The 25,211-nt window shown below is 40.2% G+C and overlaps 1 protein-coding gene across 2 annotated transcripts; it reads left to right on the top strand.

Moving 5' to 3' along the window:
• The first annotated feature begins 10,752 nt into the window (after positions 1-10,752).
• Positions 10,753-24,048, top strand: xpc (xeroderma pigmentosum, complementation group C). 2 transcript variants are annotated; one of them, XM_026928546.3, is made up of 14 exons: positions 10,763-11,163; positions 12,316-12,597; positions 12,745-12,856; positions 13,470-13,554; positions 13,691-13,848; positions 14,579-14,699; positions 14,809-14,898; positions 15,016-15,822; positions 17,121-17,281; positions 17,632-17,713; positions 18,060-18,191; positions 19,772-19,941; positions 21,048-21,141; positions 21,688-24,048. In XM_026928546.3, the coding sequence occupies exons 1-14, from the start codon at positions 11,040-11,042 to the stop codon at positions 22,006-22,008; spliced, it is 2,739 nt and encodes a 912-aa protein (XP_026784347.3). In that variant the 5' UTR covers positions 10,763-11,039; the 3' UTR covers positions 22,009-24,048. The 2 variants fall into 2 exon arrangements, with proteins under 2 accessions (XP_053091886.1, XP_026784347.3); XM_053235911.1 differs by lacking the exons at positions 21,048-21,141; positions 21,688-24,048 and adding an exon at positions 19,601-19,643 and having other exon boundaries at positions 10,753-11,163; positions 19,772-19,914.
• Positions 24,049-25,211: the final 1,163 nt, after the last annotated feature.

Here is a 25,211-nt window from a genome sequence, read left to right as displayed (position 1 = left end):
ACTTTCAGGAAGTTCTGCCTTCAAACACTAAAATGTGCCTTCAATCACTAAATTGTGCTTTTAGTTGTCAAGATGACTGCAACCAATACTACAGTATTCAGCTTCATGGTGAACTTTTTGTCATGTTTATAGATTACAGTAAGTTGCATTGCTTCCTAAACCACGTCAGCAAGTCTGTGTGTCATCTCTGAAGAACTGCAGAACTATGGCAGATATTTATAGAAGAGATTTAGAGTGAGAGAGACGTTCATTACTTGTTGACTACCCCTGCTGAAAAAACCCAGCTTGGTCTAACCAGCTACCAAACTGATAGACCGTCTTTGTCAGCTGGTAGGTTGTATTCCAGTTTCCTTATTATCTGACTAAACTGATGAACACATTTTTGAGATTTTGTAACTGCCTTACTGTTGTGTTATTTTCTTTAAAGAAAATAAATAAATAACTTGTCTACAATATAGCGTAAGTAGATGCTGATGTCAGGTGTTTGTTGGATGTTTTCAGCAGTGATATACAATACTATATGATATGATATGATATGATATGATATGATACAACACAATTTGATTTCAATTCACTGAATCTGCTATGATACGATTCAATTTATTCATCTCCTATAGATATGTGACCTTCTTTGTTCAGAATCTGGGGTAGGCCTACTGTTAATTTGGAATAATTATGACATAGAGAAAGAATATATAACATATCAAAGTTAAGGACAAGTCAGCTTGCTAGCCTATTTATAGTTATTATCAGTTTAAAAAATATGAATTATTTTTACACACCAGATATGTCTTTTTGATAATAATCTATTTATAATCGATTATAATTCGAATTAATTGTGATTCATTACAGTTGTTGGCTTTAAATCAATTCATAGATTCAAATCTTCTGATCGTTACAACCCTAGTGGGAGCTTGTGCAAATTTGATTTTTCCTTTAAGTATAATGCCCTTTAGTGTGCCTCTATTTGCTCATATAAGCTGGTTTTCATCCAGCGCTGTGTGTGTGTGAGGCTGAGGGGTTCATTAAATCGCCAGACTTTTCCCTCAGCATTCTGCAGCAGTTCCTTTTCATGGTCAGGAAGAGCAGGTGACATCATTTCCAATGCAATGAATGGTCAGCTCTGAGTTGCCAGAGGCCCCCCGAGACCTCCTTAGTGTGTGTGTGTGTGTGTGTGTGTGTGTGTGTGTGTGTGTGTGTGAAATGCTGTTATATTTACATACACATACACACTCCAGCTCAGTCTTCCAGCCTCAGGGCAGCCCACTGGTCCTAACCGAGCGCTAATGATGCCCCTCACCTGAAGCGTTCACAGACCGGCGTACAGAACAGCAGACGTTTTTCTCCTCGTCAACTGGATGAGAAATTATTAAACGACTGACCCCTATAATTACGCCTGTTTCAGAGAAAACACACATACCAGCCTTGTGAAACACTGACAGAATCCTTGTACAGACTCATTGAGAAAATTTTCTTTCATCTTTAAAAATGACTAATAAAGCCAACATGGCCTCCTCCACGACTCCCTTTATGAGTCCAAACAATTACTTTGAGCTGGCATGAGACCAGAACCACCAGACAGAGGGAGGCAGATAGAAGGGTGACATCATTTGACATTTGCTTCAAATGTCTGGAGAAAATAATTAAACCTCTGCATATGGACCTGCACCGCCTCCTCTTTTCCATACCTCCTTTCTGCAAAATGCTAAACTGTAGGCCCATGATAATAATAATAGTGATATTTAATCCACATAATTAAGCAATGAAAATTAACCTATGAAAATATGTTTTTTGTGCGTCTTCGTGTGTAATGTTTCACACATTTGTCACATGTGAACATTTTGCACGTGGTGCATGTGTTTTGTATTTTTCCCCAAATGATTCATTTATTTCCGCATCGAAACACATATTAGTCACATTTACTTGAATTCACCTTCACATGTATTTCATGATAACTTTTTACTCACATGTCACATGATATTTTTCCATAAGGTCATTTTACATTTAGTGTATAGATTTTAGTGTGGCACTAATTTAGCGTTGTCCATCATCCGCACTAAAGTCGAAGATGATATTAGATGTATGAGAGCTTGAGCTGAACTTTTCAGCACCTAGCAACTCCGGGCACAGAGGGACACGGGGCGCAAGGAAACATTGTGGAATGTGCCAAGGAGGGGGAGGGGACTCGTTCTGCCCTGCAGTGGGTTTTTTTCTTCTCACTGTAGATAGCTGTCTTTCTCTCAACCGCTCTAGTATACCGTATATCGGCTTCTACTGGCTCCTACATATTGATTTCCAATATTCACTCAGTTGCTACTTAATTAGGCACATCTGGTTTATACCAACATTAATTGCCCCTTATATCACATAGACGTATCATATAGGTGCACTACTGTAGACCAGCTGATGTTTTTGCACAGTTTATCAGCCTCTCTTTACCCTGTCAATGAAAAGGGACCACCACTAACCAGATATTATTTGGCAATGCCATCTTGGCACCTGTGTGGATCTTTACACGTTTTCCCTGTGTTCATGTGGGTTTCCTCCAGGCTCGAAAACATGCTGGTAGGTGGACTGAAGACTCTAAATTGTCCGTAGGTGTGAATCAGTGTGTGAATATGTGTGTATAGTGCCCTGCAATGGACTAGCATGTATTTCTGCTTTGTGCACCCAGTGTTCTTGAGATCCACCATGACCCTGACCAGGATAAAGCAGATATGAAGATGGATGAATGAATGAATTCATCTTAGTGCATTTTTAAGCACCTCAGTGTAACTACCGGGTTGAAAATAGTTCACGAGCCAAAAATATCCAGCCAACAGTAGTAATATAGTCCGACAATGATTTACGCAGATTCTGCAAGGAATGAAATGTCTAACTGTACACAAGTGCCTAGTAAAGGTGTTATCATACTTGAGAGAGGGCTGAGAGTAAGCTGTGTGTGTTTTGGCTGCTGCGTCTCGCCAGAGCTTTTTCTTTTCCTTTTCTTACTTTTTTCTGTGTTTGTATGCATTGCTGCCTGTATTTTTTTATGTTTGTTTTCTGTTTTAATGTTTTGCTGTTTTGGTCCCTTTGTCCGCTGGTTGCTGGTTGTGGTGGAGCTCCAGACCCCATCTTGAGCGGCAGGTTTCCCCAGGTCTTGATCCACCATGCGTGATGTGTTTCAGCCCGCTTGCTATGGACTACGGTGTGCCTGTTGCTCTCATTGATAGCAGACAGTTTGTACGATCATTCTGAGTGGTCTCGGGACTGCTCAGCGCCCTGTGCAGCAATGTATCCATCGCACGGCATTCCAAATGGTGCGCATAAATGAAGTCACCTTCACAAGTTTACAAGCTTGTGTACTATCTGCGCTGTTGTATTGGCATTGGCTATGAATGCTACAATCACAAGCTTGGTCGTATAGAGTGTTCATTCGTGGAGTTTGTGAGCTGCCATGTGAAACCTCGGTGAGTAAAACCTCCATATGATGTCTGTTCGCTCCACGATTACACCATTGCCCATGCAATTAAGCTGAATGTCATCGCCACATGAACTCTGCTGAGGTCTTAAGTGCTCATAGTGTTAAAATATAGCCTACTTCTGCACCTGATACACTCATACGAGCACAACACCCACTACCGTGAAAATAGGCCTACTGTCAGCCTCACTGTTTAAGAATGATCCATCACCAGATCATCTCAGATCTCTTTCCACTGATGGATGGAGTAGAAGGTGGCTGAAAAATTGTGCAGATGGGTTAATTATACTTACAAAGTGCACCTATTGTAGTTATAAACTCCTAATAAAGTGGCTGCTGAGTGTCTGCAAAGTGCTGAGCTGAATATGGAAAGGGGTAGCACGTGCTTCTCCCTCTCTGCACTTCAGTGTGCAGAATGAAAGTGCTTTCAGTGGGGATTTTTAAAGTGGTGGGTGTGTGATGTGATTCAAAAGCGCACTTTCAGCGGTCTTTTATTAACACGTGCGTTTTGGGACCGAGTCCAAAATGAGTGTTGTGCCACAATGTCGAGCAAAATAATATACGCCATACATATGACACGACTTTTTGCACAGTGGTGTACGCTTTTTTGGAACGTGGCCCAATGCCTGCCTGCTATTGGCTGTCCAGAAGAGGGGCGGGGAGGGGGTTTAGCCTTGCCTTTCCCTCAGCCTTCCTCCTCTCTGCCCCCTCTCTGTCTGCGCGAGCGAACGGACCGGAGGCGCACGCAGCTGCAGCTCCAGCTACATCTACAGCTGGCCCGCTTCACCGAGCCTGACCCTGCGCACACGAGGACAAGTGAAGCATCCACCCGCGGCACTCATTCTGTCCTACCCGCTTTCCGAAGGACCCTGTAGCGCACTGCAAGGACACTATTTGGACAGCAGGAATCCTGCTGCTTGGCTAAACTTTCAACTTGGTGCGCTTTTCCAGTTACGCGCCGCATCCCGCGGGTCCGGACCCGGTGACTCATCCGTCACTTTCCGTCATCAGTCCATCACGGACTGCTCGGCTGCGCCATGTCTCTTTCCCGCCGGTCACTGCTCTAACCGGGACCGGGACATCCCCTCTGACCATCCCGTCCTCTTTCCCAGTCAAACTCGAGTCGTTAAACCTGTAAGCAGTCGAGGACATGCAGAATGCGCGGTTTTGCGGTTTTCCCTCGTGCTTGTCCCGTTACCTGATGTTACGCAGCAGGTACTCAACCGGCCATGTAGCGCTAGACTAGACTATCACGCGGCTGTTGGGTTTTTTTTTTTTGGTTTTTTTTTTTGTCCTATTCAGGTAGCGTGATTCACCTGGCAAAATGGCATAAGATTTAATTCCATCAGGTGCATCTTTTTTTTTTTTTTTTTTGAAACACTTTCTAAATTGTATCACGCGTCCACCCTCTTTTAACTCCTTTTGCGCATGGACTGTGAGACGCACGATACCGGGTTATCATGCTGCCTGGGTTTGGTCTAATGATTAGCCTAGATTTCAGATATTGTAGAATTGTAAGTTCGCAGCTAATGGCAGACAGACAGACAGACAGACAGACAACAGGTGCTCACTCACGCTCTCACTCATGAATGAATGAATGAACGAATGGATGGATGGATGGATGGATGAATGAATGAGCTCCATCATCCGTCCAGCGTTTTAGACACATCGACATGCATGTTCTCTGTATTTATGCCCTGATCTTCATGTATTTAATACGAGGACATTGTCATTTACGGTGAGTAGGACAGGGAAAAATCAAGTGAGGATGCTGATGTATAAAACCCACACTACTCTATTATATCATGTTTTTATAGGACCTTTTTTTAATATATATTTGTCTATTTACGATAGCAGGCTATATCCTGTTGAGTGTGGTAGTGTGCTTTTTCGGACATGGCCCATTTGTGTGTGTGATCAGTCTCCTTCCCTGGCCATGTGGACTATAAGGAGACATTGTAATACCAAGATTCACCGCTAGGGGTCTTACAGAGCATGTCCAGGTGACTTAACATCATCTGGATGGAGGCAGTGGAGCGTCCAGGTTCGACTTGGGACAAGAGCACATTAAAGAGTGGCACCAACTAATTACCTAGCTATAGCACAAAGTTGCATTTGTAGGTTATCACTCTTAGGAAAAAAAAAAAGCAGATACTAAACAGAACTATTTCTTGTACCAGTGCTTAAGGCTTTGGGCTACTGATAGGAAGGTTGTGAGTTCAAATCCCAGCATCACCATCTGCCACTGCTGGTTGCTTGAGCAAGACCTTTAACCATCAGCTTCTTAGCTGTATTCTATCTTGCTTGTAAGTCTTTTTGGATAAAAGCATCAGCTAAATGAGCTCTCGAATGTAAAGCTTTACTATAAAAACTATTTACAGACTATGTAAATAATTTTAAAGGTACTGCATATCCATGTTTCAAGTGAAAGATTAATATGTACTCTTGAGGGTCATCATCATCATCATCATCATCATCCCAGCGGCAAGGAAGAGTACAGTTTAGTATTATTTTTTTCAGAGTGTGTTGGTGCAATAAATGGCAACATAATGGCTACCGTATTGGCTCCATGATATCACGATAGTTCGTAATACTTGTCAACATGAATTGTATAGGAGAGTCAGCGTTTCGGGTGGTAACTGGTAACAGTGTTGGGGGTAACTGGTAACAGTGCTGGGTGGTAAAAGGTAACAGTGTTGGGGGGTAACTGGTAACAGCGTTGGGGTGGTAACTGGTAACAGTGCTGGGTGGTAACAGGTAACAGTGCAGCTTTACAAAAACTTCACTTTACTTTTGTTTGTGTAAAGCTGCTTTGAGACAATGACCTTTGTAAAAAAAGCGCTATACAAATAAAAATGAAGGAATTGAATTGGGGTTAACTGGTAACTGGTAACAGTGTTGGGGGTAACTGGTAACAGTGTTGGGTGGTAAAAGGTAACGATGTTGGGGGGTAACTGGTAACGATGTTGGGGTGGTAACTGGTAACGGTGTTGGGGTAGTAACAGGTAACGGTGTTGGGGTGGTAACTGGTAACGGTGTTGGGGTGGTAAAAGGTAACGGTGTTGGGGTGGTAACTGGTAACAGTGTTGGGGTGGTAACAGGTAACGGTGTTGGGGTGGTAACTGGTAACAGTGTTGGGGTGGTAACTGGTAACAGTGCTGGGTGGTAACAGGTAACACTGTTGGGGGTAACAGGTAACAGTGTTGGGTGGTAAATGGTAACAGTGTTGGGGGGGTAACTGGTAACGATGTTGGGGTGGTAACAGGTAACGGTGTTGGGGTAGTAACAGGTAACGGTGTTGGGGGTAACAGGTAACAGTGTTGGGGTAACAGGTAACAGTGTTGGGTGGTAAATGGTAACAGTGTTGGGGGGGTAACTGGTAACGATGTTGGGGTGGTAACAGGTAACGGTGTTGGGGTGGTAACAGGTAACAGTGTTGGGGTGGTAACAGGTAACTGTTGTGGCAAAGCTTATTTCAGGGGTGACAGCTGCCACCATGTGCCACCAGCGTGTCCACCTTCCTGGAAGGATAAAGCTACTGCAGGGTAGTGTCTTCAAGTCCCTCATTCTTGTCTCATTCCTTCTTGTGGTAAAACACACTCCTTTTAGGCCTGGTGTGAAATTAGAATGCGTTCACACATCTCTGTGGAAGTCATAACAGGTTTACCAAGGCTACACCAATAAAACATGGATAGTTTGGATAAATTATGTGTGTTAGTAAATGTCTGCCTGTATGTGTTTGTGTATCTCTCTCCCTCTCTCTCTCTCTCTCTCTCTCTCTCTCGTATGGTCTCCATTTTGCTCTCTGTCCTGTATGGCTTTTTATTCCTATCTGATAGTTTCGGGTTTCATATAGGGATGGAAGCCATGCAGGGCTGGGAGCCTACGTCGTCATGGAGACTGGCCAGAGTTGAGTCTGGTGGCTCTTGTGCCAAACAACTGTCTTCACCTGTCAACTAAAACGCACACACAGACACACACACACACACACCCACACACATACGCTTGTCCTGGCACGAGTCCGGGTCCAGATGCCCACCGGGCGCTTCTTGCTGCAGGGAGACTGTGTGAAACTGTGCTGCCAGTCGAGTTTACAGACAGCTCTCTGAAGTAATCCTAACACACGCACACACTCTCAGGAGCCGGACATCTGCTGCAGAGCCGCACAAAGACAGATGTTCATTTGCATCAAGCGGCTCCAGGTACACACACACACCGATTCTAATAGACCTCACTGGCTGTTGCTGAGCTTTTAATGAGTAAAGGTGCAGCCTCGGGCTCAGTGAAGCAGACCTGCAGGGAGCTGATTCATGTCAGTGAGAGTTAGTTTAACAGACAGAGACATTGCTTTTAGCACCAAAGCCACAAATGGGGCTTTCAATTTATTTGCATATAATTTATTACATTCATCCACTCATCTGTTCAGGTGGATTATTTCAGAGCAACTGCTTTATGGCACAGTGTGAGGGTTCTTGACTCTTAAGTTACTTACACTTCATGGCATTTAACTAACACTGAAATATCTTTCAAAAAACATAGAAGTGTAAAATATTCATTTATCCGACAGACTGGAAACATGCTTTCAAATCCTTCCGGCTGCAGCCTAATCAACTACCACTGTACTTCTGATACACTTGACTGGGGTTCAAGTGCATGTTATTTATTTAGCACATTAAGACTGAATGGTTTACTCATCTTCAGACCATAGTGCTGTTGAATTCTCAAACCTGACTGGACAGAAGGTGTTAATTCATTTTCTATAACAGCAGCTCTGACAGTAGTTCCACCTGCAAGACAAATCACAGGTTTATATTAATGCACTCGTTGTAGTGCGTTATCATTTCTGTTGTAACAGCATATTCACAGAGATTGTATAACAGATTTTTCACATAAAGGGATTTGGGTTTATTACGCATGTTTCTTTTTGTTTTTGTTTTTTAAGAAAAGACATTTATTTAGCATTTTTGGAAAGAGTGTCCACTGTCAGAGTTTTGTGATAGTCGAGGGTAAATGTAATTTTACATTATCCTCCACAGGAAGGTCAGAGCAGAGGAATTTGTGCTTTGCAGTGTCTCGGTAACATTACTCGATTCATTTTTTTGGTCTTATTAACCTCTAGAGAGAGAAAAAAGTGCAAAAAAAAGTGAGACGATGACTGTTTATAGCCTCTGTAATGTATGTGATAACAGGAACTGTCTTGTTTCATGGACGATCCACATCATAAATAACTATAAACAGATAAAAAATGTATGGGGCCTTTAGCTGTGGTATAAGAGGAATAAAATACTTCAGGATGTGCTGTTATTGGAAATTAATCCATTTTGTTTCTTGTCAGAGCTCACCACACCATCCAATCGTTGATTATTTTCCTATAGCAGCACTCCCCGTCATGTTTCATTCCTTATTTATTATATTTTCTTAATTAAATCAGGAAATTAAGTGAGTGATCTACACCCTAATATGCTCATCAAATATGCATTCAACCATTTATTTATTGTCCATTACAGCTTGACCAGTTCAGGGAAACATTAGGGACAAGATGGGAGTGCAAACTTGTTGAAAACTTATTATTATATTTTATTATTATAAGTTTAAACTATACTGAAGTCTCCATTTGAATATTTGCATATTTGTCTTGTTTAACTTTGTTTTCAATTTAGTTTGTGCTCAGGGAACAACTATATAAATCCTTTATGATCGCTTCTTCATCAATGGTATATAATTCACAGTGACATCTGAAGGTAAATGGACCTAACAAGATTAGCTGAAATAACAAGGCAATGCAGAATAAAAGTGCAGCTCAATCACAACTGAAGTTGGGGGTTAATGTGTGCGTGATCTGGCACGTTCTTACATGTCTCCTTTTATATCTAGAAACTTCATAATGTCACAACACAGACCAAGATTTAAGTTAATTTTGTTTACTGGATTCCAATGTGGAGCTTTTATTGAATATTAAATAATAATGATATATGCATTTATTGAATATTAAACAATAATGATATATTAACATCTATTTGTGCAACAAAGGTCTGATCTGCAACTTCCCAGCATCATATTCATTAATTTGCCAAAAAAAAAGAAGTGTGGGTGTTCACACTTCATTCCTTATTAAGTAAATGGACGTTGTATAGTTCAGGAAACAGCATAAGGCTGCACCATTGTGGTGCAAGACTGTAGCACAGAGAGCTGATTAATCTAATACGATCGGGTAAGAACAGTAGCAGCGTAGCTGTACGGGTTCTCTAATCAACTCATTTTGGAACAAGTAGAACAAGTAGACAGGGATGCCTCTGCTGCCAGCAAGTTGTCTTTCTTGTAACAAATGTGTGTGCCTGAAATACCCTTAAAGTATACGTCAAACAGAAAGGAAGCTATTGAAGAATTTTCAGACATTTGACCTTGCTGTAACCTTGACCCTGCTTGGATTAATTCCAAGACCTAATCGGTTCATCTGCTGGCTACAGAGATACTTTCATATAAATCCTACAAACATTCAACCACTTGTTCTTGAGATATCACATGAGAATTCTGCATTTCGTTGTTTCTGTACTCGTACTCTGACAGTGACAGTAAAGTTAAACCTAACCTAACCTAATCTCAGACAGACGAATGATCGGACTGACAAATGGACAGACAACCTGAAGATATAAAGCCTCCATCAAGGGGATAAAAAACGTGGTCCAGAGCTACTATTGTACAGCAACACACACCGCTGGGGGCGGGACATATACACTCTAGAGAGCATTTAATTGGACAAACAAGAGACTAGTACAGGATGAATCATCAAAAAAGGTAATAGTTTTCCCAGAAGTGATCAAATTAAAATGAGAATATCTCCAAAAAATTATTTTTTTTGTATTTTTCTTTACTAGATATACAAAAAGCTCAGGAAGTTTAATTTCAGGGCCACTTAAAATGTATTTATTTTTTTATTAAAGAGCTTGCAGCCCTGTGTTGCCTGTCTTTTGAACACTAACTTATTGCAGTGCATTGTGGGAAATCTGTAATGCACTGGATGTTCTACAGCATCAGATATGATTATAAAAATGTTAAAAAAAAAAAAAAAAGAAAGAAAAAAAAAAGATCCATTTAGTGTATTATATACTAAAACTTTTCGGACAGAAAGCAAGTTAAAGTGAAAAGGATAATATAAAGGACAAAATAAAATAATGTACAACACCGCACTCTAGTGTTCATAGTTTCTGAGTCTGAAGTCTACTTTCTGCTTGTATTATAAAAACCTCGCTTCTCCTATACAAGTGCACTAGACTGAATACGGTAGTAATGGCACATACATCCTTTGTAGGTGCCCTATACCTCCAACAGAAGGCTGGTTGAGATTCAGCCTGGGTGCCAAACCGGAAGTGACGTTTGGCGGCATGTTTCAGTGTTATACAAGGACTGAGCATGGTTTGTTGAATAACAGTGGTCTGTGAATGAAGTTACACAAGCAGCCACACACTCACACACACACTCACACACACACACAGTGCCTGCACTCTGAACACGCCGGGCTGTTTTACTTTAGAACTTAGTTTCTGGGGAAACGGAAACGGAGTACGAGTCGAGAGCTAACATGGCTAAACATAAACCCCGAGCAGCTGCTGCCGCGACTGAAAAGGACAACACAAAGAAGAAGAAGCAGCTGAGTCAGGCTGTGAAGAAGAAGAAAGATGCTCCCAAACCGCCAAACATCAAAGGTAGACAGGAAAACTCAGCCTGTAAACATCATCCCTCATTTTCACTCTATCCTAATGTTCAATATTAGTTCAAACTATAATAAACATTGGTTTCAAGATAGCTTAATGCCATAACCAGAGTTTATTGCTGCAGGATTGTGACTATGTCCGACTTCTTACTGCACTTTTCATGCTGTGCAGTTGTTTATTTTCTTATATTTCAGCAGCTGTACTGTGCAGCTGTGCACTTTTGCATGGCTGCTCTTGTGGATCTGAGTGTAGTCAATGAAGTAACTGGTGCACCATATGTGCAAATAAAATCATTTCCTCTCTCTCGAGGTAAAGTGCACACTGAGCATAAATGTGAGGCGATTGAATAACAGGTCTCTCTCTCTCTGCTCAGGACACGCCCACTATAGGATGGGCGTGTCCTAACGAGATCTTACTTAACGTGGGTGGGGGTGTGTGGAGGGGGAATGTAAGAGATCTGTCTTGCATGCTCAGAGTGCATTTTAGTTAATATAGGTCATTAACACTAACACAAAACTTAGAACACATAAGAGCAGAAAGTTTGTGGGGGGAAAAAAGAGAAAATATCATGATACGCGAATACATTTTCATGATACATGTGTCATGATATTAAATTTGGCTGAGTGTTTGCCAGCAAAGTGCCAAAGAACAAGTTCAGACATTTTTTTTATTTATTTAACGTGGGATGGACTGATATTATTTGGTCCATTTTTTGATATGATACCAATATTAGAGCATCAGCTAATACAACATGAAACATTGGACTGGATTGGAACATACGTCCAATCAGAACTAATACTGAAATGATGAAAAATGGCCTTTACCATCATTAAATAGGCCAGGAAGTTTGAATATACATAAATACACAAACTGGTTATGCCCCCACTCCCATGTAAACTAGCTGGATTGAAATGAAGAGAAGTCAAAAAGGAGTTTTGAGTACATTACCCTAATCAGGTACTTGTTACTGTGAGTAACAGTGAAGTCTGTCAGTGTTATAGAAGTGCCAAAGACTTCGTTGTTACTACGTGATCTACAATGCTCATAGAAACACAGATTGTGATGTTATTTATTATATCAGTATCAGTAGCCTGCCATTAATGATACACTAACATTATTATTCCTGATGAATGTGTTTATCAGACAAGGGTGCCAGAGCCAAAAATATTGCCAAGGCCGCCAAGCCCGCCAAGCCCAGAGGCCAAACATCGAAAAAGGCACGTAAGCCGTCAGATGGAAAGAAGAGCAAATACTTCAGTAAGCCATTAAAAGAAGAGCCTGAGGACATCTTTGAGGATTTGAGCATGTCATTTCCAGAGAGCTCTGTGCTGAAGAGCAATGATTACAAGATGAAAGAAGAGAAAAAAGAAAATGATAATGAGAGTGAAGAGAGTGATGAAGATGAGGAGTGGGAGGAAGTGGAAGGTGTGTATGTGGGGTGGGGATGTGTATTTCTGTAAAAGTGTGATTGAGAATGAATGTCACTGTTCTTTTCAGTCATTAAGTTCAGAAATGTTTATTTGTGTGTGTGTGTGTGTGTGTGTGTGTGTGTGTGTGTGTGCTTTTTCTCAGAACTGGCAGGCCCATTAGGACCAGCAGAGGCAGACGAAGAACCTGCAGTTCCTTCTCAGCCTGTGGAGATTGAGATCGAGACAGCTGAGGCCAGGCACAAGAGACAGAAAAAGTGTGTGTGTGTGTGTGTGTGTGTGTGTGGGGCTGGTAAATGAGGCATTGCCTAATGTGGTTCCTTGAACATTATGAATTAAGTTTGGGTTGATTAAAGTTGCCCAAACTTGTTTTGAAAACCATTAAAAAAATCAATATTGAATAATAAGTTACCTGATGCAGCAGTTTCCAAAAAAATGTCAATAGAGAACAGAAACAAGGCACAGAAGCAGGTCTACCTTCACCACGAAATCCATGTTCTATGAATATGCAAATTCAAACAGTTATTTTAATGGACTGTATTTGCATATTGGAAGATGATTGGCTTTTGTATCTTGTGATGCAATAACTCTTGCTTGCCACATGTTTAATGCTAAGTCTGGTTTTCCAGGAAGATTTTCAGCTCTGTCATATTTCTTACAGGAATACAACACTTTGACTACTCCCTAAATGGATTTAATAGTAAAGATATTTTTATGTTTATGAAATTTAAAATTTAAAAGGTTACACTCAAAAGCTAATTGACACATTTTAAAAAAGTATCTTTTACCTGTCACACTGTCAGCCAATAGAATGAGTAGGTGTCAGTGATTGACAGCTGGAAGACATGTCACTATGGTGATTGTTTCCAGGGAGACGAAGCAAGCTGAGTTTGAGACTTACCTGCGCAGAATGATAAAACGTTTCAACAAGGAGGTACAGGAGGATACACACAAGGTGTGTGTATGAATATTTGTGCATGACTGGCATTACTTTTCTGGTATTTGATTTTCATTTTATGGCTGTTTTGTTTACATTGTCATGAAAGAAGCCTGATGTTTCATCACATTGCTGTCATTTCTCTGTCACGCAGGTTCATCTGTTATGTCTATTGGCTAGCGGACTGTTCCGGAGCCGCCTGTGCTGTGAGCCTGACCTGTTGGCCATCACCTTGTCCTTAGTTCCCACCCACTTCACCACAGTTATTAAAAAACGTATCAACACTATCTATCTGGAGGGTCTTCTGAAGTGGTGAGAACATGGAAGACTTTATTGCTGAACAATTAAAGGAGCAGTTTGTAATTTTCCGCTATTTGCAAGGTGAATCACAATTACAGTGAAACCACTCATTGGCTCCCAAGTGGCACCAAAGAAAAGTGTTGACCCTATCATCTGGCAATCATGAGTTTGAATCCCGATGATGCCTCAGTGGCCGGGAGTCCAGGAGAGCAAAATTGGTTGTCCCCTGTCAATCAGGGCAACAATAGTGAGTGTCTGTAAGCTCCTGTATGTGGAAGAGGACAGTTAGGGCTTTCGTCCAAGGTTGGCTGGCTTCACATGTGTCGCTAGCCTGCACCCTCCCTGGTTGGTAGCTGTCATGTGAAAGGTAGACCTAGCTAGTGGGTGCGAATTGGCAAATGACCATATTGGGAGAAAATGGAGTAAAAATTTTCCCCTTTACCACCAAACAAGTGACACTTTCACAGACAATGGGCAAAAATGAGTGTGAGCCTTGACTGGGGGTGTGGCTAAATTCCAGGCCGAAAAAATGTCAACGGAAACTAGGAAACTAGTGTAAGCGTTTGCATGGCATTGTAGGGAATCACAGTTTTTCTAAAGTATGTTTGAAATTATGTGAGTAATACAGGTCTAGAAGCAATTTTAGAATTTACAAACTGCACCTTTAAGCCCTGCCTCATGCTAATTGTTTTAAATATTTGAGTCTTAGAACTAATATTTCGTATTTGTTTGCTGCTCGCAGGTTTAAGATGACGTTCACACTCAACCCTGCCCTCCCTGAAGAGAAGGAGGTGGGACTGCGTGAGCTGCTGGAGAGACGTTTGGGAAGTCTGTCGGCGCGCGATCATCAGGAGATGACCTTCGTGAGAGACCTTTCATGTCATAGTTTTTGACACTTGGGCCTTGCCGAAAATATTTTGGTACATTTATATTCTTCACACCAAAAGAATTGATATGATTTATTTTTTCTAGCTGTTCCTGCTGGTGCTGCGGTCACTGCGCTTTTACTCTCGATTGGTGCTCTCACTACAGCCACTACCGCTCAAGCCATCAGCAAAACAGGTAGATTTTTTTTGCGTATCGACCTTTTTTGATGGACAGGAATGTGTGAGTTCAAACGCATTTCAGCACTGTTAAACTAGTTAAGGGTTTTTTTTTTGTTTGTTTTTTTTTGTACAGGATATAGTGCACACCTCCAAAAGTCCTCCTTCTAAAGACAAATCTAATGAAGCTGATAAAAAGCCACCAGAACCCAAAGTTTCCCCTGGGTCCAAACGCCCATCAGCTTCCAGTACTGAGGAGCAACCGAAGAGGGGAGGAAAGAGACAGAAGAAGAATGTTGAGGATAGAGGGAACAAAAAGAAAGAAGCAGTAGGGGGTCAAAGGCCAAAAAACACGAAAAGAAGGAGTACCGCATCTAAAGTGTCATATAAAGAAGATAGCAGTGATGGGGAGGAGGAGCTTAGTGATGGGGAGGAGTACCATCTGCCCAGCGAGAATGACAGTGATGACTCAGGGTGTGGTGTAGAAAAGTCAAACTGGAATTCAAAGGCTAAAGGAAAGAGCAAAAGTCAGGCTCCACGACGCTCCAGCCAGACCAAGAAGCGAACAAAGAAGGAGGAGGAGGAGGAGGAGGAGGAGGAAGAAGAACTGCTAGAAGGGAAAAAGCAGCGAGTGAGAAGGAGGCAGGGAAAAGGACATGATGAATGGATAGAGGTGTACCTGAAAGGGGCAAAGAGATGGATATGTATTGATGTTGATCAAGGGGTGGGGAAACCGGAGCTCTGCTCCAATCAGGCCACTCAGCCAATTACGTATGTAGTGGGTGTAGATGAAGATGGTTACCTGAAAGACGTGAGCAGCAGATATGACCCCACCTGGCTCACGTCGTCACGGAGACGACGTGTCAACTCAGAGTGGTGGGAGGAGACGTTACACTTCTACGAGTGTCCCGATTGTGAACAAAAGAAGGAAGAAGACAAAGAGGTACAAGAAGACAACAAGAATGCATAGTCACGCATTAATGCATATTCACACATTAATTGCTGAAAAGATTTAGATTTATTGCATTCAGATAATATGCAAATCCACAAAGGTGAAATCTTTAACTTGTCTTAGCAAAGGAATATTTTTTTACAAGCCTGCCAACCCACAGTTAGGCTGAATCCTAAATGACTTTCTATTCACTGTATATGCTCACTAGAGAGGGGATGTTGTAGTACCCATGTATGGCTAATCAAACTCCATTTGATATTCAGCTACAGAAAAAGAGTAACCGATAAGTCTCTGTTGCAAATCATTTATGATTCCATTGTTAAAATTGATTTGCAACACATAGTTAGTTTTTATACATATGGTGACAGTTTAAAGGAAAAACCAAGTGTCTTAGCAAGGCATGGGGTCTCCATGAGCCAGAACCTGCACTTCTCCACAGATTCTATACATCTGTGGAACTGTACAGGATAGATGAACACTGTTCTTCCAAGATATACTCCCTCAGTTAGAGTTTTTATGATGATGGTGGTGGGAGTAGCTCCAAAATTTCCCATAAGTGTTCAGTTAGGTAGAGATCTGATGGCAGAGAAGGCCATAGCAAAAGGGTTACATCGTTTTCTTCCAAATCAAAGCATTCAGTGAGCTTTCATGCCCTGTCAATCGGAGCGGAGTTATCTTGGAAGAAACCACTGCAATGGTTTATCATAGGATAAAGATGGTCAGTCAGAATAACTGTACTGATTTGTGTTGATTCCCTACATTCCCTATGTTTGAACCCAAGCCACGGCAGCAAAATCTAGTCCAGCGTAACCGTTTTTTTTTTTATTTGTCACCTGTCAGTATATTATAGTAGGCAATTGATATGTAATGTTAAAATATGTAAAAAAATTAAGTTTATCCATAAATGATAAGCATTTATTCAGAGCTCTTTTCCTACATCAAAGCAGTGCAAGAGTCATATGGGCAAAAATTTTAAATATATTTATTCTAGGTGACTAAAAACATCACATGCAATCTTAAAAATGTGGATTTTTTTTTTTTACTTTTAAATGCCTGCTGGTTATGAAAATCTGAATAGTTTTGGGACAGCAAATTTGTTTTGTGAGCCATAATTTAAATCCAGTTTCTCTTAAAAACAGACTGTTTATGGACACCTTACACTTCTATATTTCACACGTTCACGTCTTTAATTATATGCCCCCCTCTCTTGCTTTCTCTCTCTCTCTCTCTCTCTCTCTCTCTCTCTCTCTCTCTCTCTGTAAACACACATGCTTGTTTCTCCACCATAGCTGCAGGACAAGTTGATTGGTAAGCCATTGCCAACATCAGTATCGGAGTACAAAAACCACCCTCTGTATGCACTGGAGAGGCACCTGCTGAAGTACGAGGCACTGTACCCCCCCTCTGCCGCCATTTTGGGCTACTGTCGAGGAGAAGCTGTCTATTCACGGTAAAGTGTATGTGTGAGTGTGCAAGGGCTGCTGGGCTTGTAGAATGGGACCCGTGACTCAGGGAACTGCATGATAAAGCCCTTCAGATGAGTGCAGTCATCTTGTCACCTTGACTTGCTACTCGTACACAGCTCATGGATCCGGATAGCTAAAAACCTTCATAACCATTTGAGACCCTAATTAAGATTTGATTTGAGTCACAGTTCAGTGCCGCATATTAGTACTGCACATGGACGATAATATTTCATTTGTAATGCTGATGTGTATAATGATGTAGAAGAGTACACAACTGCACATGTATTTGAATGTGTTAGTCAGCTGTAATGATGCGTTTGTGTTGCATTTTCAGGGATTGTATCCACACACTTCATTCCAGAGACACCTGGTTAAAGCAAGCACGCACTGTTCGACTTGGGGAGGAGCCTTACAAGGTGAGAAAACAAGCACTCCGTTCCCGCTCAGACATCAACTGTGATGGAAATTTTACTGTCAAAAAGTTATGTCAAAGAAATTATAAGAGCAATTATAAATGCAACTTAATAGCCTTTTATTTTTGCATTTGTGTTCATGGATAGTCACTGATACACTGAGAAAAAGGAGCCTTATGCGTAAAATAAAAATGGAAAAACTGAAATGTAGAGCTATGTTTACAAATTTGATCCAAACATCAATCTGTGTAATTAGGCCCAGGTATTCAGCCCTGCACTAAAATATAACTTAATATAAGCATGTTGAGTCCTACGGCTAAAATGGTGTTTGCGCCCCCTGTTGGTGTAGATGGTAAAGGGATTCTCAAACCGTTCACGCAAAGCCAGGATGATGTCTGGAAACAAGGATGAAAAGGACCTGGCTCTGTTTGGTCACTGGCAAACCGAGGAGTACCAGCCTCCTGTAGCCATCAACGGCAAGGTGAGCATGTCGGAATGAGAGCGAATTTATTGGCCAGGTAAGATTTTCAGCTACAAAGAATTTGACGTGTCACAGCAGGTAGAGTTACTGGCTCCGTGCTCCAGGGCCCCCAGTTCAATCCTAAGTTCGGGTTACTGTCTGTGTAGAGTTTCACATGTTGTCTCCCTGTCTGCATGGGTTTAGCTAAATTGCCCCTAGGTGAGAATGTGTGTCTGAAGGACTGGTGTTTCACATCCATTGTTCCTGGGATTGGCTCCAGATCCACTACGAACCTATCCAAATACAGCAATTACTGAAGAATGAATGAAGGACTTGCTCCCTTTACACTGACTAAGTTAAAAACAAGGTTAAAGAGTTAATCATGCAAGTACAGGAAAAAAGACTTAGCCCAAATAAAGCACAAATTTGGATATATCTATAAAGATAAATATGCAAAGATAAATACAGATGAGTACAGACTGATCAGATGAAATAAACTTTAGGTCATGATAAAGTAATGTATACCACAGTGTGGTAGAATTTTCCAATCTGATTGGTCAGAAGGTGTGGATTTATTTTATATAACAGCAGCTCAGACAGTAGCTCCAGCTGTAACATAAATCACAGGTTTATAGTAATGCGTACAATCTAATGCGTTATTGTTTCTACATACACAGCTCATACACAAGGACTTGCAAAAAAACGTGTTGTTTAATAAAGAAAAATGTATAATCATTGATTTTTTTTGTTAGAAGATGTGTATATAACATTTATGAATGTTGTCAGCGAGTGTCAGCGCTTTGTAACAGTCACAGTGCTTTGTAAAGTTATGGCGTGGGAAAGTCTTCAGGCTAGAGGAGCACATACTTTCCAGTTTCTCAATAAAATGACAAGTTATTGGGGTTTTTTTGAGAGAGAGAGAGAGAGAAAAGGAAATGCTGATGAGGGAATGATTGTTTATCCTTGCTGTAACGTAAGTCGTCACAGGATCTAACTTCTCTTCTTGCGCTCTAACTATAAAGGGGTAAAAGTGCGATATGTCATACATTAATAAATCAAACATTGTATTCACTGGTAAATCACTGTGGAATAACACACTTCAGAACATGCTGTTATATGAAAATAATACACTTCAGGTTGGTGACAGCCCTCCACTTCACATCAGGCCGTCTCACACCATTATTTTCATATAACAGCACAGTCCGTCTTGTATTATTCCTTATGTGTCATATTAATTATGTTAATATGTGCAAACGTAACGAAATGTACATAATTTATGAATGCTGTGTCATATACTGTGAGAGAATATTGGTTTGCTACAAAGTGTGATAATTCAGCAGTGTGTGGGTTGGTGTTAATGAAGTTTTTCCAGACTGTTATTGAGCTTGGGGTAAGAAACTGTCTCTGTCTGAACATTTTTTTTTTTATAGTCCGATGTCTCGACACTGAAGCAGATGGATGTCAGGGCTGCTGGTCTGTAGTCATTAAGATTTGTGATTATTAGCTTTTTGGGGGCTGGAAAACTAATGGCACTTTTGAAGCAAGCAGGAACAATGCAAAGGGCTAAAGATTGGTGGTGTATATGTGTGTGTCTATTGCAGATTCCACGTAACGACTTTGGAAACGTGTACATGTTTCAAACGTGCATGTTGCCGGTAGGGTGTGTGCACCTGCATCTGCCTAATCTGAACAGAGTGGCTCGAAAACTCAATGTGGACTGTGCTCCTGCTGTAACAGGCTTCGATGTCCATGGAGGATACTCACATGCTGTGTAAGTGTGTGTGTGTGTGTGTGTGTGTGTGTCTTGTACAGTGGCAAAAACTCAAAGCATATTAATTGAAATGACATCCCACACACTGCAGACATATGGAAATTGCAGAAGTGCTAGTCACAACAGAAGGGAAGAGGTGTTCGAAAGAGACGGAAACCTATGTATGACGGACTTTCTTCGCAATTTGAGGTGTATATTCACTCTGAAAGGACAGAGAATCAACTGCAGTGATTTCAAAACATTCTCCCATTACACTGACCTTGCATTTACATTTATGGCATTTGGCAGAGCTCTTATCCAGAGCGATTTATGGAAGTGCTTGTGTAATTGAAGAGCAAACATCTCTTTAAGCTAGTGCAGTTCAGCAAGTTCGACTCAATGGTATTTTATTTATGTACTACTTTTGACACTGTCACCTTGACAGCTTTACAGAAATCTGTATGTAGATTTAGATCCCTAATGAACACACCAGAGGTGACAGTTGTGAGGAAAAAGTCCCTGAAATGACATGAAGAAGAAATCTTAAGAAGAACCAGACTCAAAAAGAAAATGCATCCTCTACTGGGTGACACCCGATACTGAGATTCTGATAACTACTGTATACATTCATGTAGAGAATCCTGGGATGAGCATAAGACAGTCCTTATAATAACAAGCAATGGCACTGCTAGAAAGACGAGTCAATGCTGATACATACAGATGTGAAATAAGTTAAGGGGTGTTTCAAATGTTACGTGTCTGATTAGTCTTCGGTTAAGTGTTAATTATTAAAAACGTTAGATTATGTCTGAAGACAGCGTGAGACTTGGCTAGAAGTAGATGGAGTGCAGTAGTTATGTTTTGCTTTTAAAAAAATGTAGCATAACTTTGCTTTAACATAAAATGTGCACTTAAGACACTGTTTCATCTCATTTGAGTGTTCTTCATCCAGAGTGTTGCATGTAAATGTTGATGTAAATGCTATACTTGTGTAGTGATTGCATTTGCAGCGAATTTACATTCATTTCTGTGATTGCGTTTGTATTTGTGTGCATTTTCAGCCTGTTGGTGAAACGTTTTGGGATTTTGCAGTTGCATGATTTCTAATCAGTTTCATTGTGCTGCAGGACTGATGGCTACATTGTATGTAAGGAGCATGAAGAGATTCTGAAAGCTGCCTGGGAAAATGAGCAAGAGATTCAAAAGAAGAAGGAACAAGAGGTGCGTGTATGTCTGCGTGTGTGTGTGCGCGTGTGCGCATGTCTTCATTTGCATCTTTGTGTGTATGTGTGTGTGTGGTTTAACTGAGTTTTGATATAAGAGCAATTTTGCTCCAGTCAGTAATATATGAGTGGCTGCAGAGAGTTTGACTGACTCATCCTTTATGAAAGTTCATTATTAAAATGAGAACATATGGATTGTTTCAGCACACACAGTAATACACATGGTAATATGAATTACTTTGAGACTCCCAGCTTTTCCTGTGTGGCTTTGATGAATGTAGTTTTGCCCACCACAGCCTCGTGATGTATTATAATGTCTATACGGTGGAATCTATAAGCAATGCGCTGTTTAAGAGATTAATTGTGTTTAAGTAAAGAATGGGAGCAATTATTTAATCTTTTATTTAATGCTCGCAGTGAATATGTATGATTTTTTTTTTTTTTGATGAATCCAGACCAATCCATAAATTTTAAAATGACTTTTGGGTGTGTATGTGTCTGCAGGCTGTGTATTGTACTCTTTGTGTTTTATCTGTTTTAACAGAAGCGTGAGAAGCGAGCACTGGCTAACTGGACGCTGCTGGTGAAAGGGCTGCTGATTAAAGAGCGGCTGCAGCGGCGTTACGGACAGCAGGGCATGGCCAAGGACACAGGAATTGCTCAGGGGGGAGAAGGAAAAGCAGAGGGATTCTCATCTGGAGAAGAGGATGAAGGTGAAGCTCACATGGCTCCACCATCTCTGGCTGTCTCATGGCCACAGAACAGGCAGGAGGAGCAGGAGGAAAAAGGAGCTAAAAAGTCTGTCAGTAAGAGGGAGAGGCGTGGCCAGCAGAAACATCTCTTCCCTTTTGAAAAAAGTGTGTGATATGATTACTCTCACTTGCTTTCTGTACTTCAGTCGCAGATTTCTTTGTCATCTCAGTTTACACGACTATCGTTATATGACATAGATGCCTTTCCACAGCAATATGTGTAACTAGTGCGTCTTTTGTTGATTTCTCTCTTTCCTTGCCACTTAGCCTGCTTAGTTAAAGGGAAACAAACCAACTAATTATCACATACAAGAACTTTAACACATTTCCATGAATGGAAAATCTGTTTACCCAAAACTCATTCACAGTGGAGGTCTGAGGGCAGCTATTGCATTTCATTAATGAAAATTTATACCATAATCGTTATATTCTAACAGTAAAGGTTTAGATAGACATAAGAGAATTTTTATCGAGCTGTTTATAAGGCAGTTTTATTCATTTTTCTAAAACTGGGTAAATACAGTAAAAGTAACTCTCATTTAGTTAGACTTTCTGAAACGGTTTTGTGATCCATGTGAACGGAGGTAGAACCAAAACACTTCCCTGTTTGCTTTAAAAATACATTGATAACGCTGGTCATTTCCCCTGAACTTTAAATCCCATCTCAGAAACAAAGAATTATACAGATTTAGAGTTTCATTTACACTGAAGAATTCATGAAAGTGTTCTACAAAAAAACCTGTTTAGAAATGCCCCAAAAATTGCGCTACAAGTGAGTTTTTTCACTAAACAGTTTTTTCTTAGTTGTGTGGAAGCCTGTAAAACTTCTTGTCTGTGGTAACTGTACATACACTGTAGATGTGGTAGATAAAGGCTAGGTTAAAAATGCCAGAGTATTTCTGTAGGGATAAACTAAAGACCTCTTAATCCAATGCTGATTTTTCGTTGCTAGTGTTTCTGGAGCTCAAGGGCTGTTGTGTTGCGAGTCGCACTAATTTCAGTGCTTTGAGTCAGTATTTTAAGTGAGTACAGGATGTCTGATTGGCAGTGTGCACAACAGCCAGCTTCCTCTTCCTTCACCAAATCCCTACACTGTGCCAGCGACTGGAGGCCAGTAATGTTTCTATAGTTCTCATAAGCCCATATTATTCCCATATTATTCAATAGCTACTGCCAATAAGTATCATTCATTTCTTTTCTTGTTTCATTATGGTCTCTGCATATTATACATGTTATTTTTTTACTCTTTTTCCTCATTCTTTTGCCTAAAAACTAGTCTTTTAAGAAACCTGACAGATTATTCTTCCACCAAAAGTACTGTATAAATGTTTAGTCTTTGACATACTGAGTTCTTATAATCAATATACCGAGCTAATCTCAGAGCTACTGTACAGCTGAATATTATCTTCATCTTTCATCTACACCCTGTACCTGTAAAATCTGCTTTACAATCCATATTCATTAAGACATGTAAGGCTCTTACTGTAACAATCTTGTTATTGACAAATATTGATTTTTCACTCTTATAGAAATGTTTTTATTAAGAGATATTTTCTGGAAAACATTTATAAGAAAAATGAAAACCTGAATAAATAATAAATAATTTGGTATGTAAGTGGCCTGTGAGTCCAAATCATGAACCTTTTCTGTCTCCATCCACAGTCTGATGAGTTCAAAGTGTACAGGAAGTTCAGTACACCAGAGTTCCTGAATTTAATTAGCTTAATTACCCCATAATAATCTAACTACATACAACCAGCTCCAGAAATACTGACACCCTTAATTACATCTCCTCTAAGAAAAATCAATGTTTTTCTTGTTTAATATTTTATCCTCAAAAATATGTGGCAAAATTATTGACAACCTTTAAGAATGTGAAGTTGCACACATGCATTTGCTTTCAAGGTAAGCAAGGAATGTGGTTATTGACCTGCTCAAGTGAGATAATGGATATAAAATACATATAAGCTGTTAAAAATACCATTAAGCACAGTTTGTGGCCGTGGTAAAAAAAAAAAAAAAAGTTTAATATTAAAAAGTTTAATATTTAAAACTGAACTGAACCACTGAATTTATAGTTAAGATTTGGGTGTTGTGATCATCAGCATGTTTGGAGAAAAATTGGAGACTATACAAGGAAAAGCCCTCATTCAGTTGGGGTCAGAAGTTTACATACGCCTTGCAGAATCTGCAAAATGTTAATAATTAAAAAATAAATAAATAAAAGGGATCATAAAAATCACATTAGTATTGCCCCGAATAAGCTATTTCACATAGCAGATATTTACATATAGTCCACAAGACACAATAATAACTGAATTTACACAAATGAATCAGTTCAAAAGTTTACATACGCTTGATTCTTAACACTGTGTGTTACCTGGATGATCAACGACTGTTTTTATGTTTTGTGATAGTTGTTCATTAGTCTCTTGCTTGTTCTGAGCAGTTAAACTACCCATTCTTCTTCAGAAAAATCCTCCAGGTCCTGCACAGTATTTGCTTTTCCAGCATCTTCTGCATATTTGACCCCTTTCTCACAGTGGCTATATGATTTTGAGATCCATCTTTTCACAGATCTTTTAAACAGTGGGCAGTTTAACTGCTCAGGACAAAAAAAAGACTCATGAACAACTATCATGACACATAAAAACAGTCGTTGATCATCCAGGTAACATACAGTATTAAGAATCAAGCGTATGTAAACTTTTGAACTGGTTCATTTGTGTAAATTCAGTTATTATTGTGTCTTGTGGACTATATGTAAACATCTATTATGTGAAATAACTTATGCAGGGCAGTACTAAATAAAAAACAAAATGCAATTTTTATGATCCATCTTTTTTTATTTTTAAATTATTAACATTTTGCAGATTCTGCAAGGCGTACGTAAACTTACGACCCCAACTGTACATGCTGTGAAATGTGGAGGAAGTTCAGGGGCTTAGATGAAGACTGAAGGCGTCATGAATTCCACTGAGCACCAGGATTATTTAGCTCAGGCTCTGGTTGCCTCTGCCAGGAGGTTAGTCTGTAGGTGGAACTTTTCCAAAGATAACAACCGGAAACCTATGTCCATATCAACCTAGCAATGAGTATGGGAAAACAAAATCAGTGCTTTGCAATGGGGTTAATATAGATTAAAATTGTATAATTATATGTCAGAATATAATTAATTGCATGCAGTGTGCTCATTCATTATTTTCATGAGCGATAAAGCTAGAGTTAACTGTACTGTCCTAGGCAGAGTTATCAGAGTTATCCTGGTTTTTCCCTTATGGTGTTTTTTTTTTTTTTTTTTAAATAAAACAAACTT

Source organism: Pangasianodon hypophthalmus, chromosome 8, assembly GCF_027358585.1.
Source record: "Pangasianodon hypophthalmus isolate fPanHyp1 chromosome 8, fPanHyp1.pri, whole genome shotgun sequence".
Classification (NCBI taxonomy): Eukaryota; Metazoa; Chordata; class Actinopteri; order Siluriformes; family Pangasiidae; genus Pangasianodon; species Pangasianodon hypophthalmus.
This window is presented reverse-complemented; position numbering and strand designations above follow the sequence as displayed.